Source organism: Anguilla anguilla, chromosome 3, assembly GCF_013347855.1.
Source record: "Anguilla anguilla isolate fAngAng1 chromosome 3, fAngAng1.pri, whole genome shotgun sequence".
NCBI lineage: Eukaryota > Metazoa > Chordata > Actinopteri > Anguilliformes > Anguillidae > Anguilla > Anguilla anguilla.
This window is the reverse complement of record NC_049203.1, coordinates 27,473,256-27,490,605: the sequence shown is the minus strand read 5'-3', so window position 1 is coordinate 27,490,605 and position 17,350 is coordinate 27,473,256. Positions and strand designations below refer to the sequence as shown.

The following is a 17,350-nucleotide window of genomic DNA, read 5'->3' as shown; positions in this document are numbered from 1 at the left end:
TATATAAAAAAAACCTATAGACAATTGAGATGAAACAAAGTAAATCGTTTTTGTGGTTGTAATCCAGACACAATCATAAACTCGTAGCATAGATTTCTTTTCTTTTTTTTTCTTTTTTGGTTTGTTTTGTTTTTTGTGGGAGCATTATCATTGTTATGAAAAATCTGAAGGGAGAGAGGGGAAATTATTGGCATTTAAAATCACTGTTTACATCTGCTTCAGTCAATGCTTCTCCTAATAAAACTAACAGACTTGAATTTTTTACAAATTGAAACTTTGATGGAAACGTCACCAACCTAGTGAAAGCAAGGGGAAATCATGTTCAACTGCTTCATAATTTCTGTGTATCCAGCGAGAGGAAAAAGTATTGTTTTTTTCTTGACATATTATTACTATAAGTACCATAAATACCTGTAAATACAGACCAATCCTCAATGGGGACTGGTCCACCAACATGTTTGATTTTGAGAGTCAGAAAACAGGTGTGATTAGTTTTAAACAGAATTGAAATGAGTTGAAAATGAGTTGAAAAATCAGTGTTCAGCGTTTGTCTCCCTGGAACACTGTCCGACTCCCAAGCAATAATGCTAAAAATCTGTCATGTGACCCTTTTTTGATGAGATGGCACTGTCCCTGCTGCCGTTGCCTAGTGATGCAGTATAGGACATGGATGTTTTGTTATGCCTGGCATTGGGACAGAGGTCAGAGCAGAAAGGTCAGAAATGTTGGGGAGGCAGCTCTGTCTACGCAGGTGGAAAGTCATCTCTGTTTCTGATGGCGGTCATCAGCGGTCATGATGTCACCTGCTTCAGCTTGGCCCAGCGCATTCAGACCTGAGCAGCAGCAATCAGACCTGAGCAGCGGCAATCAGACCTGAGCAGCGGCATTCAGACCTGAGCAGCGGCATTCAGACCTGAGCAGCGGCATTCAGACCTGAGCAGCGGCATTCAGACCTGAGCAGCGCATTCAGACCTGAGCAGCGGCATTCAGACCTGAGCAGCGGCATTCAGACCTGAGCAGCGGCATTCAGACCTGAGCAGCGGCATTCAGACCTGAGCAGCGCATTCAGACCTGAGCAGCGGCATTCAGACCTGAGCAGCGGCATTCAGACCTGAGCAGCGGCATTCAGACCTGAGCAGCGCATTCAGACCTGAGCAGCGCATTCAGACCTGAGCAGCGGCATTCAGACCTGAGCAGTGCATTCAGACCTGAGCAGCGGCATTCAGACCTGAGCAGCGGCATTCAGACCTGAGCAGCGGCATTCAGACCTGAGCAGCGCATTCAGACCTGAGCAGCAGCATTCAGACCTGAGCAGTAGCATTCAGACCTGAGCAGCAGCAATCAGACCTGAGCAGCGCATTCAGACCTGAGCAGCGGCATTCAGACCTGAGCAGCGGCACTCAGACCTGAGCAGCGGCATTCAGACCTGAGCAGCGGCACTCAGACCTGAGCGGCGGCATTCAGACCTGAGCGGCGGCATTCAGACCTGAGCGGCGGCATTCAGACCTGAGCGGCGGCATTCAGACCTGAGCGGCGGCATTCAGACCTGAGCGGCGGCATTCAGACCTGAGCAGCGCATTCAGACCTGAGCAGCGGCATTCAGACCTGAGCAGCGCATTCAGACCTGAGCAGCGGCATTCAGACCTGAGCGGCGGCATTCAGACCTGAGCGGCGGCATTCAGACCTGAGCAGTGGCAGAGCCTGTAGCTGTTAAGGTTATGGAGATGGCACCAGCCCTGTATCCTGAATGCTTTCCACTATGGGGACCTGTGTGGGTTTACTCAACATCTGTGGTGCCGTGCGGCGTAAGACCATCATGGCATGCATTATCCTACCGGAAAACCACTTCTTAGAAAATCAGAAATGATTTTCTATTTAAATATTTTGGATTTCTATAAGCCATGGCCAATCCGCAGACTATTGGATAGATGCTTTTTTTTTTTTTTTTTTGCTTAGGTTTTTATTATTTCAACTAGTAGAATAATTGAACAGAATACATTGTGCTGACCTGTGAACATCTGTGAGGGACCCTTGAAATTCCGAGATTTCAGGGTAACATCCCTTTGCTGCTCAGTTCTGTCTTTCCCCCGCAGTCCGTCGGCCCAGCGGAGACCCACTCGCGCAGGCCAGGTTTTCTTCCTGTAATGTACAGAGCTGTTTGGCTCTTTGAGTCTTTCTACAGTTCATAATTAGGGGGTTTTGATTGCCTTAATCCAGAGTAGTGGTAACCTTGTATGGGAAAGTATGGACCCTGTGGCTGAGGGAACGTCTCTTCGGTAATTACCACACTGCCGTGCTGATGCACCAGGGTCTTAACATTCACACAGCGATTGGCCTTATTTCAGCTGAACCGCGTTCTACAGCGCACAACCACACCAATAGAATTATGTGATAATCCTGGGTTTATTTAAGCAGAAAGTATGAACTGTGATTCATTTGGGGGCCTAGCCATCATTTGAGTCAGCTTGGATAGACATAACCACAGCTTTTTTTTAAAATCAGCCCCCTCATCTACTGCCAGTTTAAACCAAGCCCTGTAGGTCATTCTTACTGTAATGTGGGGTAAATGCTCAATACAGCTGGCCTCAGCTCAATGTGCATGCAGCACTGAAACCATGAAGGAGGCCTTCAAGCCTCCTTCGCCGTCTGGGATAGCCAGGATCAGTTCAGCTATCCTGATTTTCCAACATTAGGCTTCGGACTGAAAGGGAAAAGCTGGGTCCTTCCCCCGATACAGTTATTTGTGTGTATGCAGTATAATGTAAACTGCATCTTCTGTTGAATCGAACACCTAAATAATAAGCTGTTTTGTATGTCGTTTTTGTGCTTGATTTTTTTCACTGTTCTCTTTGAAAAAAGAAAGAAAAAACACATGGACAGACGCAAACAATTAAAAACGGTGTATGCCTCCAATGCCTGAATGAAGTTGCGCACTAAAGTGAACAGTGAAGGCAAACGTGTTTTAAGAGAGTGAGGACGGATAATAAATGCAAGGTGTATAATCTCTACCGTTATCCTATTCTTACCTTTTTTGTAAGGGGTTCGATGCACACCATGACACGCGCGAGCTTATCCCGTTGCAGAAAACCCAGGACGGTTTGACTTTGTTTTTGTGTTTGCCTGGGAACGCTTTTGAGAATGTGACGTGCCGCTCAGGGCTGAACCCCTCATTTTGCTGCCGCGAGTGAGGGGACGGGTTTGGGGTTGCTGTCTACGGCTCACACTGCTGCTACAAAATGCACCCGTGAGAAGTCTGTCGTACCCACCCGGGGTCTGTCTGGGGTCTAGCGCTACTTTAGGGGGAAAATGACACAAAAATAAACCCGGATTTCATTTTGTATGCATATTGCCATGTGCAGCAGAAGAAGTAGTCAAGACAGTAGTTCCAGAATTTGCCACTTTGTCTCTGAATGAATGTAAGTGTCTGTGTCTCTCTCTCAACTGTATGCAACCACTCTTGTGTTTCAGGGGCCCAGAGCCGAGTCAGATTTACCATGCTAACAGTATTTTCAGGTTCTTTTCTGGGAGTTTTTCTTTTTTCCTCAACCGCCCCCCCCCCCCTCATTTTCATTTTGTCCGGTTTCCATGGTTACTGTGCTTCTATCTTAGCATGACACGATTGCCGTTTAAATATTGCTGCTGTAAATAATTACCATGTTTACGTACTCTCATGTCTGGCATGAACACGGCTCATTTTTATTAAGCACATTATTATTTTTCTTTTTTTTTGGATGGAATTTGCAAAACATGTCTATTAAAAATGCAGGTTTTGCCCCTCAACACTGGGCTGCTGTGAGTGTTTGTTTTCTTTGGCGTTGACGTTTTATTCCGTTGCACAATGAAGCAGTTGACGACATTTAGATTTTCTTCGTGAAGACAATGATTATTAATATTAATGTGTGTGTTTACATCTCACCAGAGAATCCTCCCTGATGAGGTGCATGGCATACATAAAATGTATATGTATATACGTGTATGTATACAGTGAGTTATGACAAGCTTTGCTTTCTCTACGCAAGGATACACAATGAAAGAAAAAAAAATCAAATCAAACCACGAGAGCCATCTCAAAGAACTTGGGTCTTCCTTTGTAAACCTTTGTAATGCAAAGAAGTTTCTAAACAATATGAAATTACACTCCCCACTGCAGAGGGACATATATTAGCTCACTCTACATCACTGTCACAAACCACATCAGAAGTCACACACACACACACACACACAAAATACAGCTATGACATCACCACATGACCCTCACAGTTATCCCTTTGCTGCCCCCCCCCCAACCAGCATGACGACTGCTTCCGCAGTTCTACCTCTGCCTTCGCTCACCCCTTCCTGTCTCCCTCTTTCACCAAGGTTACAACTGGACACACTACCTTCCATAAAAAATAAAAATTAAATAACAGTGGCACACACTTGCCATTCTGCTCTTTCAATTCTCAAAAGAAAAGCAGACATTCACGCAATTAGCCAAAAGGAATACGGGAGGAGTGGGTGGTGTGGAATTTTGTGGGGCTCTACGTGGGGACTGCATGTACCACTTTGGCAGAGTGTGGACTCTGAGGGGAGCGGGGCGGAGGGCATGGAGCAGGGCGGGGTGGGGAGCAGGGCGGGGAGTGGGGCAGGGAGCAGGGTGGGGTGGAGAGCAGGGCGGGGCAGGGAGCAGGGTGGGGCGGGGAGCAGGGCGGGGCGGGGAGCAGGGTGGGGCGGGGAGCAGGGCGGGGAGCGGGGCGGGGCAGGGAGCAGGGTGAGGCGGGGAGCAGGGCGGGGCAGGGAGCGGGCGCTCAGGTGCACTTGTTCATGCAGAGCAGCAGCTCCATGCGAACGGCGATACGTGTGTGCCAGCCCAGAGGCAGCAGCCGGACGTAGCGGGCCACGATGGGGGGGCGGAGCAGGTTCTGTACTGACGATGAGCGGTCCGAGTTCCCATAAAACACCTTCGAGGAAAAGCAAAACCGTCAGGGGTCACCAACATCTCACCTGCTTCGCATTCTTTCAACACTGGAACAGTTTGTGGCTCCATAATTTCAGACCGCTCGCTAAAGTGCTTCATTTTAAATACTTTAACCAGTAAAAGACTTGCAAATTCCTGACGATTAATCACTAGAAACGTCTGATCTGTTCTATTCAGAACAAAGTATGACTGAAAATACAAAAAAGGCAGGAGAATGTACAAATAAATAAGACTAAAAAAATTATGACACGAAGGTAAAAGTAACTGAATGCAAGGAAAAAATGTATTTTAAAACAGAACGCAATGAATGAAAAGCAGCATGGACGCACTCTGTTGTTCCCGGTCTGGTCCTTGTAGTAGATCCAGTTGAGGTGCTCGTATGTGCGGTACTGCACGCTGTACTTGGTGACCCACTCATCCGCGTCACAGCGACCCTGGGTCAGGATGCCTGAGACCACCCTAACCTCCTTCAGGTCAATCTGAATCCACTGGCTGGTGTCCTGGAACTTGGACAGCCATGCACACCTACAGAGAGGCAGAAAGACGGAGGGAGGGAAATGGAGGGAACATAACCCAGCATAACTGAAAATCACCTTTTTCCAAGGATTTATTTTCCCGGCCATTCCACCATTCAATTTTAGCATCAGATACCTTTTGTGCAATTGTCTCAATTCGCCTCTCTGCAGAATGTTAAACTTTGGTCTTGTGTGATTTTGTGGGAAGGTATCTCAGAGAAACGCTGTGCTGACGGTGGGGTTCCTGCAGTGCTTTTCGGGGGGTAGAGGAGTGCAAACGCAGGGGGGACTCACCCGAAGCCCTGGTTGTTGAGTCGAGCCTTACTGGACGTCCAGGAGGAGTACCAGCCTGTGTACTGGTCCTCATTGGAGCAGCTGATCTGATCAGCTGAGACAGATCCAGCCTCAAACCCAAGTGGTTTGTGATAGGGGCACTCTGGGGACACACACACACAGCCCTGTCACTGTTATTTCTGCCCACCTCCTTGAACAAAGTTTTCTATTTAAATAAATGGTCTCCATATCCAGGTAAACAGAATCAGTATATTTTTTAAAGTCTGGATAGTGGTTTTTCACTGACAATATTTCATAGAATTAGCCTACTGTCTTAAGTCTGATTATTTTTGTATTTTAACTCTGTATCACAGGGAATATGTGTGTATAAGTGAGTACCTTTATCTAAAGTAATACAAGACATATGAAAATCCTCTGTATAACTGCCCACTATGCTACTTCTCTGGCCAACTTGTCATGCTTGTCAACAACTTGTCAACTTGTTAAGCTATCATAAGTTAGTTATTTGTCAGTAGAAAGAGCCCTTTTTCAGATAAGACCATTAAGTATACAAAAATCTTTACTTCTAGAAGAATTACAGTATCCTTGCAACACACACATCAAGCATGAATTCACACAATTACAGTATAAAGAACTGTATAGTAAAACAACCAAATATTGCAGGGATCTTTTTCATTTTGATGAAATTTAAGAGGCTCAAATTTACATAACATCAATGGATGGGACAGTCCCATGTTAATTTTCACCAGACATCCCATGCATTGATATAAAAAAAATTAACATTTTACCCTATATGTTTATTTTGTGCCTGTGCTTTCAATGTTAAAGCTTTTAAATACACGCCAGCATACACAACTCCAGATTTTGGCTAAATACTGAAAATGTACTAAAATGTGTGTCCTGTACTGGCATGTTTTTTGGAAGATTTCATATTTTGAAGCCACAATAAATGTGTCGTGTGCCACAGGGACGCCCCTTAACGCAGATGAGCAGAACAGAACACTTGTTAATCAGCCCAACAGAAAAAAACACAAAGGAAAGCAACCTATTATGCTAAATGAAGCCGCTAAGCCGTCCAACTGGATGTTCGACACATCACTAATTCCAGTTCCATCCATGTTCCACATTCGACCCGCGCTCATCCAACTCGTTTTCAATCAGAAAAGCTTTCCTTCTAATTCTCTTCTAATTCTCCATATTGAGAGATAAACGTCCATTAAGACCTGAGTATGACAGATGGCCATGTCCTAAAGTTAAGCTTCAGCTTCCATAAACTGCCATTGATTCCTGGCAACTCCTCTACCTCTGCTCTCACACTGGGGTGTGCACGGTGCAATTAATGCAGAAGTCACCATTGACGTTCCCCGTCCTTACACTAGAGACTCTCTTCTCTGTGCCTTACCCTGCTCATTTGGCTCTCTGTGTGTCAATGCAACCTGTCCTAGACTCTGCTCTGATGAAGCAGACATAGGGGATTGCAGGTTCATTAAGTGGTGTGCCTTCAGGTGAACTATGTTCCATTGTAAGGTATTTGTTTTGCTGCATACTAGCTACTGTTTGATGATGTTCGTTGAACAGAAAAAACTTAAACGTGTTACCTAACGTTCAGCTTGTTGATGCTCTGATAACCAACATGCCCTCTAGCATCACTCTTTTTGGAATTGTGTGAAGGGCAGGACCTATTTTGGGCCCAGTAATCTGTACATCACTTTGCAGTTCTTGTAATGGGATTATCTGATCACATTCTGGCTCTGTCATTCCCTCTATCTGCCTCTATCTCTGCTTCTTTCTCTGTTTCTCTCTGCCATTCTTCTCCTCATTTTATTTCACATGCAAATCACTATGTATTTTTAGTGATGTGAAATGGTTTGTCATTTTTATACTCTGTGTTCTCAGCATAGGCCCCCAGACAGGGTGCCTCCAGGAAGCTTGACACAAAGACGACTTTGTTCAACAAAATGAAAACAGATTAATCATGCAGAAACCACCAGAAGAGGTAAAGATAATGTGCTACAATAATCCTAATATTATACCAAGTAGAACTGCGCATTATATAGTAGGTTTATACATAAACGACCAAAAGAGGAAAGGATTTAGTAAACATACTGCAGTACCATAGAGATGAGCAAGATGGAGCAGTTACGGGATTGACATCTAAACAGATGAAACGTCAACACTTTCCAACACAGGGTACACAGGGTACCACACCGAACCATCAAGGTGAATGGTGGATATTCCTAATGACACAACAGAACACAGCTGCTGGGGAGGACACCGGTGCACGGAGGCGTAAGGGCCTTGGTCAGAAAGAGCAATGGCAGCTGTCACCACTGTGATGAATGACCTACTGTCTGAATGAAGACAGGAGCTCTTTGAGGGTCCTTCATCCTATCAGCAGTTTCAGAGACTTTTCTCACTAATGACTTCAGAGCAGCAGCACGGAGCCCAGGACAGCCCAAGCCAGTCTCAATTCTGAATGAAAAGTTTTTATGGCTTTATTGTTTTTCGATAGCTATATTAGGGGTGACATTAGCTAATGAGGTAGAGTGGTTCGCTGCCAATCAGGGAGTTGCTGGTTTGATCCCTAGCCCTTTGGTCAAAGAGTGGCAAAGTATCCTTGAGCAAGACACCTGACCCATAATTGTTGCAGATGAGCTGGATGGCTGCCTTTTGTCATTGGTGTGCGTGTGTGTGTGTGTGTGTGTGTGTGTGCGTAAATGAGAGGCCTTAATTGTAAAGAGCTTTGTGTAGCCATAGTTGCTGGAAAAAGCACTAAATAAATGCAGTCCATTTACCATTTTGACTCACCAGACGAATGCACATCAAGGTAATGATCAATGGAAAATATCAAGTTACTGCTTTGCTGACATCTGCTTTCTCCCTGGTGTTATTTCTGCTGGTTCACCTTCCACACAGCTCCCACAGAGGGACCTCTCCTTTATTATAGAAAAACCTTACAGGCTTTGATGTACCATATCCCTCCCACCAGTGTTGGGATCAATTCCATTTCAATTAAGTAAGCTCAGGAAATTATTTTAAATTAAATTAATTCATTGGGAAAAAAATGTCCATTCTGCCCTATGAGTATTATTCAGTGAATTAACAGAATTTTTTAATTCCTTTCCTAAAAATGGACTGAACTGGCACCAACTCTGCCAGCTACTACAGTACAGTTATAGGATGTTGTCCTTCTGCCCCTCTCCAAAAATGCCATTCCAACGGAAGAACTTGCTGTCCATTGGACCACAGCCTATAGGCACACTGTTTCCCTCTGGTGAAGGCTGAAAAGCTTTGTAATATTACAGGAGGCGATAATTTACTTTTCCGCACCATGGATGACCTCATTCACCCTGAAGGCCAGTGACTGCTCAGCATGATAAAAAGTGGGGATCAGGCAAGCCCAAGATTTTTGGCTGGTCAGTAGAAATATGGCATCCAGAAGAACTGCTCAGATCCTCACTTTTCTGGGAAGACTACCCATTAAGCACTCAAGCATTTTGCCATAAAGCTTTAAATCAATTCATATCCGGCTTAATGCAAGTAACAACCGTGATCGCCCACATAACGTGTCATAATGTCACAAGGACGGCGCAAGTGAAAGTCCCTCCCCCAATCCCATCCCCCACATGAACCAAATCATGCCTCAGCGCACAGAGTGGCATACTAATTTGCGCAGATGGACAAGCTGGCTGGCATCATGGATGATACGGTTGGCTCGTGACGTGGGTCAGCTGACCCTACCCGAGTGGCTCACCTGGCATGCAGTCCAGCAGGCTGGGGAGAGGAGGGGTGGAGGTGGGAGGAAGGATGGCGGTGGACTCTGTGGTGGACTCCCCCTGACAGTCGCATTTGCAGGCTTTCCCTGTCCATGACTCAACGACCTCCAGCTCCTCCGGGTCCTCCTGGGATGTACACACACAGCACAGGATGAGAGGGGCCAAGGAGCACGACCACCCTCTGCTTTTCACCCACCATCACCCCCTCACGAACAAATCCCAACACTTTAACATTTCAGCCAACATACAGAAAGTGACAAATCAGTGTGACAAATGAGACACGTACCTCCTGTGCACGTGCGGTGAATAGCACTGTGACATAGAACAGACAGACGGAGCAGCCAATGCAGCACGGGCAGAGAGAGGGACACACAATAGAGCCTTCAGTACAGCCAGGGCCAGAGCCGGGCAAGGCAAAGCACTCATACAACATTAATATCCACACGAACAGCAGCATCCATCATCTGATTAAAACAAAGGAACAGCAGGGGGGCCCAGTGCACTTAATCTCAAGCTCATATACTACAAGCACAAAGCACCCGCATGCACTCAAAATCAGCTGTGCTGCTGACGACAGAAGAAAAGAAAATCATTTCTCATTCTGACGTGCTAGTACGTGGATTAATTATGCACTGCCAAAATGTTAACATCCCTTCATGTTCTTACAAGATTCCAAAATGAACTATTTTAAGTGATCAGTTTCAATCTTCATACATGCTGCTAATTTATATATCCTTCAACATTTAAAACAACCTGGACATGAACTTCAGTCGTTCATCATTTATTGCTTTCACAGACATTTTCATCAGTTTTGAGAGTGCTTCAGTTGTGCTTCATTACAAAATCTCCTAAAAATGTATGCATCTGCAAAAACTTCAAATAAAGCAGGTTTAACAGCATCACAATCCCTCACGCTCTGAAGGAAAGACCAGACATTGAAGGGCAAGTCATGGAGACATACCTGTAGAAAGGAGCAGTGTGGACAGCAGAACACGCCGCAAACTGATCTCCATCTTCACTCTGTGTTAGAATGCAGGGACTATGGTGCAGTCTGTGGCACAGGGACTGGATTACCATAATCCACAGGAAACTAATGGCCTTATCTAATGCCCTTCAATCTCTCCACAAAGCCCCTCCCTCAGCTGTAAGGACCAGTTTGGCCAATGTGATACCAAGGACTTCCCCTTCCGTGACAAAAAGAAAATAAAGCTAGAATGGCAGAGATGCTGCCCCCACCTCAGCCTACACCACCTTCACTCAGTCCTGTAACCTAGTTAATGCTTCAACAAATACAGCCAGTGCTGAATTGCTGTTAAAATATGCATGGCTCTAGCTCTCATGTTACAATATTAAAGGCATGCCACTAATTGGAAACATTAAACCTAAAGCTGGAGGTGTTAAAATGACAAATGCACATGCCTATTGATAACAAGGGTGGGGCTATTCATGTTACTGACCTGAACTGCCAAGGGCAGGATGTGGGGGGGAAATGAGCCCGTTTATATACTTACTACATATTTATGATGTAAAGACATAGACACGCAGATCATAGTTCGGTAATGGGTCGTCACCACTGGGCGTGTTACTCTCTCTCTCTCTCTCTTCCAATAATGGTTAAGCTATAAGACCCATCTGTCCTTATCGAATAATATGCATTTTGTAACAGTGCTGCACGGCCACAGGGTGGACCCACACGTCCATTTCACATTGTGGAGACAGATAAAGTGTGCAATAAATCCATCATCCCACGATATCGTTAACTCGCCTGTTTGACTAGTCTGCAGGAAGCTCAGTGCTAGCTAGCTCTCGCTCTCCCCCCTCTCAGAATTAACTTATTAATTTAATGGCAGGCTGTATTGTGCATGTTTAACAATAATGATCCAGCTTTGTTAGATAAACGTTCTGCAGCACCAGCAGAGAAAATTACACTGAACCAATGCGCTGATGCTGAAATGAGTTGGGTGTATAATTTTTTTGGCAGGGGGATGCCAAATTGGCTTACCTAAAAAATGTATTCTACATTTCAGTTTTTTTTTTTTTTTTGTGCTGTGCCCTGTAATCTTATTTTTGCATTCATTATTAAATTCGCACTGGCGCCCAGTCGGTGAATTCGTCTGTGAATGCACGCCATATCAAAGTGAATACGTTAACCCATGTTATACTAGCGTGGACACCGGCCTTACAGTGCACTGCACACACTGGTTAACTACATAATTGGTTGCAGCCACTGACAATGTGTTGCTATTAGAAATTTAGTCGGCTGCACGTTCTCGTCCAATAATGTGTCAGATGTTTCAGTAAAACACCTGTCGCCTGTCAACGGCAATGGATAGTCTATATAACTAACTTAGTCGGTGTGATGTTAAGATCTGTTGGTGCTTTACTGTTTGGGTAGGCTATTGTAAGCTACGTGCCAGCAAGTGCAATTACTATTTAGAGGAAAGGCATTTGGTGGAGCTATTGTTTGTATATCTGTTACTACACTTATAGCTGCCAGTTTTTTCTGTGGTGATTATGAAGACCCGTCGCATTAAAGTGATGAAGCGAACAACTAAGCCATGCCGACGAGAGAAGAGAAAAGCCAGGGCCTACTCCACTTACATCTACAGACTTCAGAAGGAGGTTCGGTTTGTGAATCTTCTATTTATTGATATTTCTCGATGAGTCGCTCATTTTCTGCGGTTGTTTTACAGGGAAACTCCCTGAGCAAGTGCATCACCGTGCCCAAATCTCTCTCCGGAGAAACGTTCGAACTTGTAGTGTCCGAAGCTGCACGCCTTTCAAAATTCAACAAGCGGAATGCCATCACCCGCCAGGAGGTCCGCTGCGCTGTGCAATCGCTACGCCCTAAAATGAACTTTGGAAAGGAAGGCGCTTAATGACTTGGGGCCCTACCTGTTTTGCAAAGGTTTTGTATGTAATTTTAGCGAATTTAAATAAATGTATTTTAATAAATGTATGGTTTGCTTGTCGTTTTCGGCCTAGGCTATTATGCTGTCTCAAACTAGCCTGAGCAAGTTTTTGGTTGGAGGTTTCCACCCTCACTAATTAGGAATGTTTCCTGCCCTTTAATACCTGTGGGTACAAACAGCCCTACTAGCAGCAGACATGGGTGAACTTGTGTGGTTGTGTTTTGAGGTTCCCTGGTGCATTGGTCTTGGAGGGGAAAATCCTGTCTGGGGGAAACTCCACCCACCCTCATAGCAGTTCTACATGTACAGTACACAAGGAAATGCCACAAGTGTTCACTTCATGAACTTGTTCTATACTGAGTGAAATGTGAGCCTAGCCATACCATTACGGTGCGCCTGATTTTTATTTCTACACTTGTGATGTCATTCAAACTCCAGCTTGTCCAGTTTACCACTGTAAAGCATTCCCTATAGAGAAAGCGGTTATCTGCTGTCTTTAATGAGCCAATTGATGTAGATGAATGCAAGAACTTGGGTTACTGGGTTACTTAAGGGCAGATATTTGCATGCTATCCAACTGATATGGCTTCTGATCCAAGCTGTTTGCTCTTTAAAAGGCTCACTGCTATGCCATAGCCTGTGGACAGTTAATGGCCCATGTCTAAAATCCTCTGATTCCCACATGGGTATTAGATGAGAGTATGGAATATTATCCTTATCAGTCAAATTGTCTACTATGCTGGCCCTGGACCTGAAAGTCTTTCATTAAACTGCTCTGCTTTGTCCTATGGGTGTTTGCTGGGGTTGTAGCATTTGAGTTTTGCACAACACGGATGTGTGCTCTGGTCTACAGCAAGGTGTCTACTGACTAGCTGCATGATCACTGTTGGGCCAACCAGGAATTTGAGCTGGAAGCCTCATGTCAAAGACTTGGGCTTTGGAGGTATCAGACTTCAATTCTGGAAGGTCTGCTAATTTCCAATGCATTTCAGCACCAGAGATTACTTTGAATCATTCATTGGTTGAAGGGTGTTCCCATCTTGTTCCCAATGCTGTAAGAGTCTGCTGATTGAAAGGAATCTGCAAAAATCTTCAGACACTGGCTGTCAAAGACTTTAATTTGACACTGCTACTCTAAAATCAACAAGCACTAACAAAATGGCTCCCACTTGGCACTAGCATGACTGAAATGGTTTACTGTGAGCTGCAGACCTACAGTCTCACTTTGGGGTAAAGCCTACCTGGCCATAGTGTGGCTCAGAGTGGGAGGGTTTAAGAAAGTTGGGTAAACATGGCCTCAAATGGAAGGCTCAGGCCTCAGGCTCTATCAAAATAGGGTTGATTCCACTTCATTGCTCAGTCATGGTCAGCCTCCTCTGGTTGATCCCATGCTTGCAGACTGCCTTGTCAGTTCCACAGCTCTCTCGGTAGGTGGAGTGCAGAGTGGAAGAACTGAAGAACTGCAAATTGATAGATGTATTACAATTTTCAATTTAATCATTTGGCAGAAAATTTAAGCCAAGGCATATTTTTTTTAAAGTGCGTTCAACATGGTAAGCAAACCCACTTGATCTATAGATACTGTAAGTGAAGTTACAATTAAATGTGTTTAAGGTGTAAGGTGGCTGTAGACCTTCAACATAAAGGGAATGCAGTATGTATTTGACTTGTGTTTTTGTTTTTTGAGCAGAAACATGCAGTGTAGTCTGAAAAGGTATCTTCAACATTTTCTGAACCAACAACCAGTACCTTTCTGAAGGCTTGGGGAAGGTTGTTCCATCATTGAGGGATAAGGGTATGGAAGAGACCGGGCCAGGGCCACAGGGAATGCATGTGTTTGGACACTGAAGGAAATGGCGAAGGAAACTACAAGCGTAGTTCTCATATACTACGCTACTGTAAAAAGAGACAAGGCCTTTATACTCGTTTTCTCAGGCATGAGCAATGACAGGATATCAGTATGGGGTTGTGAAATCTGTATGGGTGGAGGAGGAAGTGTGAACTGTGAAATAACCACACGGAACAATGTAGCAAAATGCCAAAACAAGAATCACACAAGTCAGGATAAGCTATTGCATATAGTGTATATAAATTATCTGATTACCATTTGTAGATCCCATCCCTACTGGAATTAACCAGTCTAATTACAGCTAGATATAGACACAACATTCTCTTTGACTTTTGGTTTTTTTTTTAAAGGGGTAATAAATAAGGTACTCCTACAAGAGCAGAGTGTTGACTGTTTCCACATTAAAACAGACTGGAACCTGGACAATCTAATGGCAAATTCCACTTAAACAGCATTTAAACAATTAAAGTTGGGAATTTGGAACAGTTCACTTAATGGTCCAATAGTTTATTTTTGTCTGGTTATTGTAATATGCTTGGTTAGCTCTAAATAATCAGGGAAGCTGTTTTTTGACTAACACTAATACTGAGTATAGTATTTGCTGTGTATATGACCAGGGAATGATGTCAATGGTGCTGCTTAAAAAATAGTTGCCTGCAATAAACATGTGAGGGAAATCTAATAATATCCACATTTTGCAACCCCTGTGTAAACAAGCAACAGGTCCATTGCAGCATTGGTTGTATACAGGACATTATGTGGTTCAGAAGTGTTTCCAAAACAGTTTTCTCATCTGTATTATAGTCTTCCCTCAGCATAAGGTCAGCAGAGCTTTTTTTCATCACGTGTCCAACAGTTATGTTCCACCTCCCCAGTCATCCACGTTGCTAACTCAATAGCCACTTAACAATTGACAGCAGCATTCCCATACTGTCAGCTACTACATTCAGTATGGTTATTGCAACCACAGACAGGTGGCAGAATCATATTTGTCTTGTGTTACGCTCATTGCTTTATTTAATCTGTGGGAAGTACCATACACACACCAAGCGCAGTTAAATCACCTGCACCAAATGTTAATTACAAGATGATTCATAATAATGAAATGGTTTGAAACAGGGATAGGCTAATCAATTTTAAAAATAGATTAAAATAGATGCACTGAATTTAAATGAAAATGTAAGTTTGTCAGTGTTTTAAGCAGTAGCCTCTGTTATTATTTGACAATGCTTGGTGTAAATACAGTATATCAATATGAAGATAATTTGCATAATTTCATATCTTTCCACATTGTCATAGAGTTGATTGGAACAGACAAGTATTGTTTTGCTTTCTGTGCAATATTTGTACATATTACCTCACCTCTGTCCCAGAAATCCCCCTGTGTTACTGCAGGGTTGTTTTCTTGTGAAAACAATTTGTAACTGACAAGTTTGGAAGAAAAGTTCTTGTCAAATCATGCAGTCGAATCCAAAGGGAGTTTTGTCAAGTTTACAGTCTTTCTTAGGGTCAAAAATATCTAACAGCCTCAAGGAATCTGTGCACTGGTTGAAAGAAACATGGTTTCTTTTAGATTGAATATGTTGTCAGTTTCTGCACTTTCTCGGAATGTTTTAGGCATTGGCTGTTGATTGCATTGTGTATCTGGTGAGCCAGTGTTTGGTATTATTTATTTTTAGTTATTCAGTCATACATTTCATGTATCCCGATTTCCCTATTCTCAAACCGTTTCAACAAGGCTTTTGCCATGCTCTGTTTTTAACATGAACTGTGCCCTTAAACCATTGTCACACCATTCCCTGAGCTGTGTCAGCCCAGCAGTATTTGGTAAGATGTCCATCTTCGGGTACAAAGATTTGTTACAAAAATTGAAGTACTGGGAATATGACATAGCAGAATACCAACTGTCCCATCTTGTTTAACATGGTTCAAATTGGAGTTTTATTGGTAGGTCTGAACCTGTCTCTATCATAGTGTTTCTTAGAAGCGCACTGTAGCACATCAAGCTTGTGTTCTGTGCCCTCCCCTTCCCCCACTCGCAAAACCCACACCTTAACAGGTGTCCCCCATGGTTCAGTCCTCGGTCCTCTCCTCTTGTCAGACTCTTGATTCTATCATCTCCCCCCGTAGCCTGTCTCATCATCACTGATGACACTCTTTCTCTCATTCCACCTCTCTACTTCACTTGTCTTAGCATACATATCAGGTTGTCTACAAGTAAATGGTAAATGGACTGCATTTATATAGCGCTTTTATCCAAAGCACTGATGCCTCGCATTCACCAGAGCAATTAGGGGTTAGATGTCTTGCTCAGGGACACTTCAACATGCCCAGGGCAGGGGATCGAACCGGCAACCCTCTGACTGCCAGACAACCGCTCTTACCTCCTGAGCTATGTTACCTCTCTCAAGCTGAATGGCAAATCATTTACTAAATCTCAACTTAGCTAAAATTTAGATACTGTGCTTCCCAGCTAAGTCATCCCCCTTGGTGGACCTGTCCCCTGGATGGCACCACAGCTCTCCAATCTGCCAGGAATCTTGGAGTGGTACTGGACAACCACATGTGCCTTTCTGAGAATATCATGGCAGTTTGTTGGGGATGCAGATTCTTCCTGTATGACATCTGAAGAATCCACCCCTTCCTCACCACTAACTTCGTCCATGCACTGATCATCCATCTACTGTCTGGACTACTGCAATTCCCTTCTGGCTGGCCACCCTGCCTCTGCCATCACACCTCTGCAACTCATCCAAAATGCTGCTACTCCCCTGATCTATGGCCTCACCAGACTTGATCATATCTCTCCCATTTTCATCTCCTTCCACTCGTTACCTATATCAACTTGCATAAAATTCAAAACCTTGGTGCTAGCCTATCAGGCATGTAAAGGGACAGCTCTATTATATCTTCTAAAGATCATCAGGGCCGTCTGAGTAGTGTAGAGGTAAAAGCACTCGCCTAACACCACAGAGACCGGGTTCAATCCCCGGCAGTGGTACTTCCGGCTTGGTCAGACGTTCCTATGAACACAGTTGGCAGTGTTC

At 44.2% G+C, this 17,350-nt stretch overlaps 1 protein-coding gene and 1 long non-coding RNA gene across 2 annotated transcripts; one reads left to right on the top strand and one right to left on the bottom strand.

Moving 5' to 3' along the window:
- Window positions 1-4,745: 4,745 nt before the first annotated feature.
- Window positions 4,746-10,866, bottom strand: rs1a (retinoschisin 1a). Its single transcript, XM_035408503.1, has 6 exons — window positions 10,504-10,866; window positions 9,829-9,854; window positions 9,521-9,737; window positions 5,767-5,908; window positions 5,287-5,482; window positions 4,746-4,940 (listed from the first exon to the last, which is right to left on the bottom strand). The coding sequence occupies exons 1-6, from the start codon at window positions 10,553-10,555 to the stop codon at window positions 4,788-4,790; spliced, it is 786 nt and encodes a 261-aa protein (XP_035264394.1). The 5' UTR covers window positions 10,556-10,866; the 3' UTR covers window positions 4,746-4,787.
- Window positions 10,867-11,567: 701 nt separating this feature from the next.
- On the top strand, window positions 11,568-12,514 carry LOC118222764. Its single transcript, XR_004764326.1, has 2 exons — window positions 11,568-12,164; window positions 12,236-12,514. It is a non-coding gene; the product is annotated as an uncharacterized LOC118222764 (long non-coding RNA).
- Window positions 12,515-17,350: the final 4,836 nt, after the last annotated feature.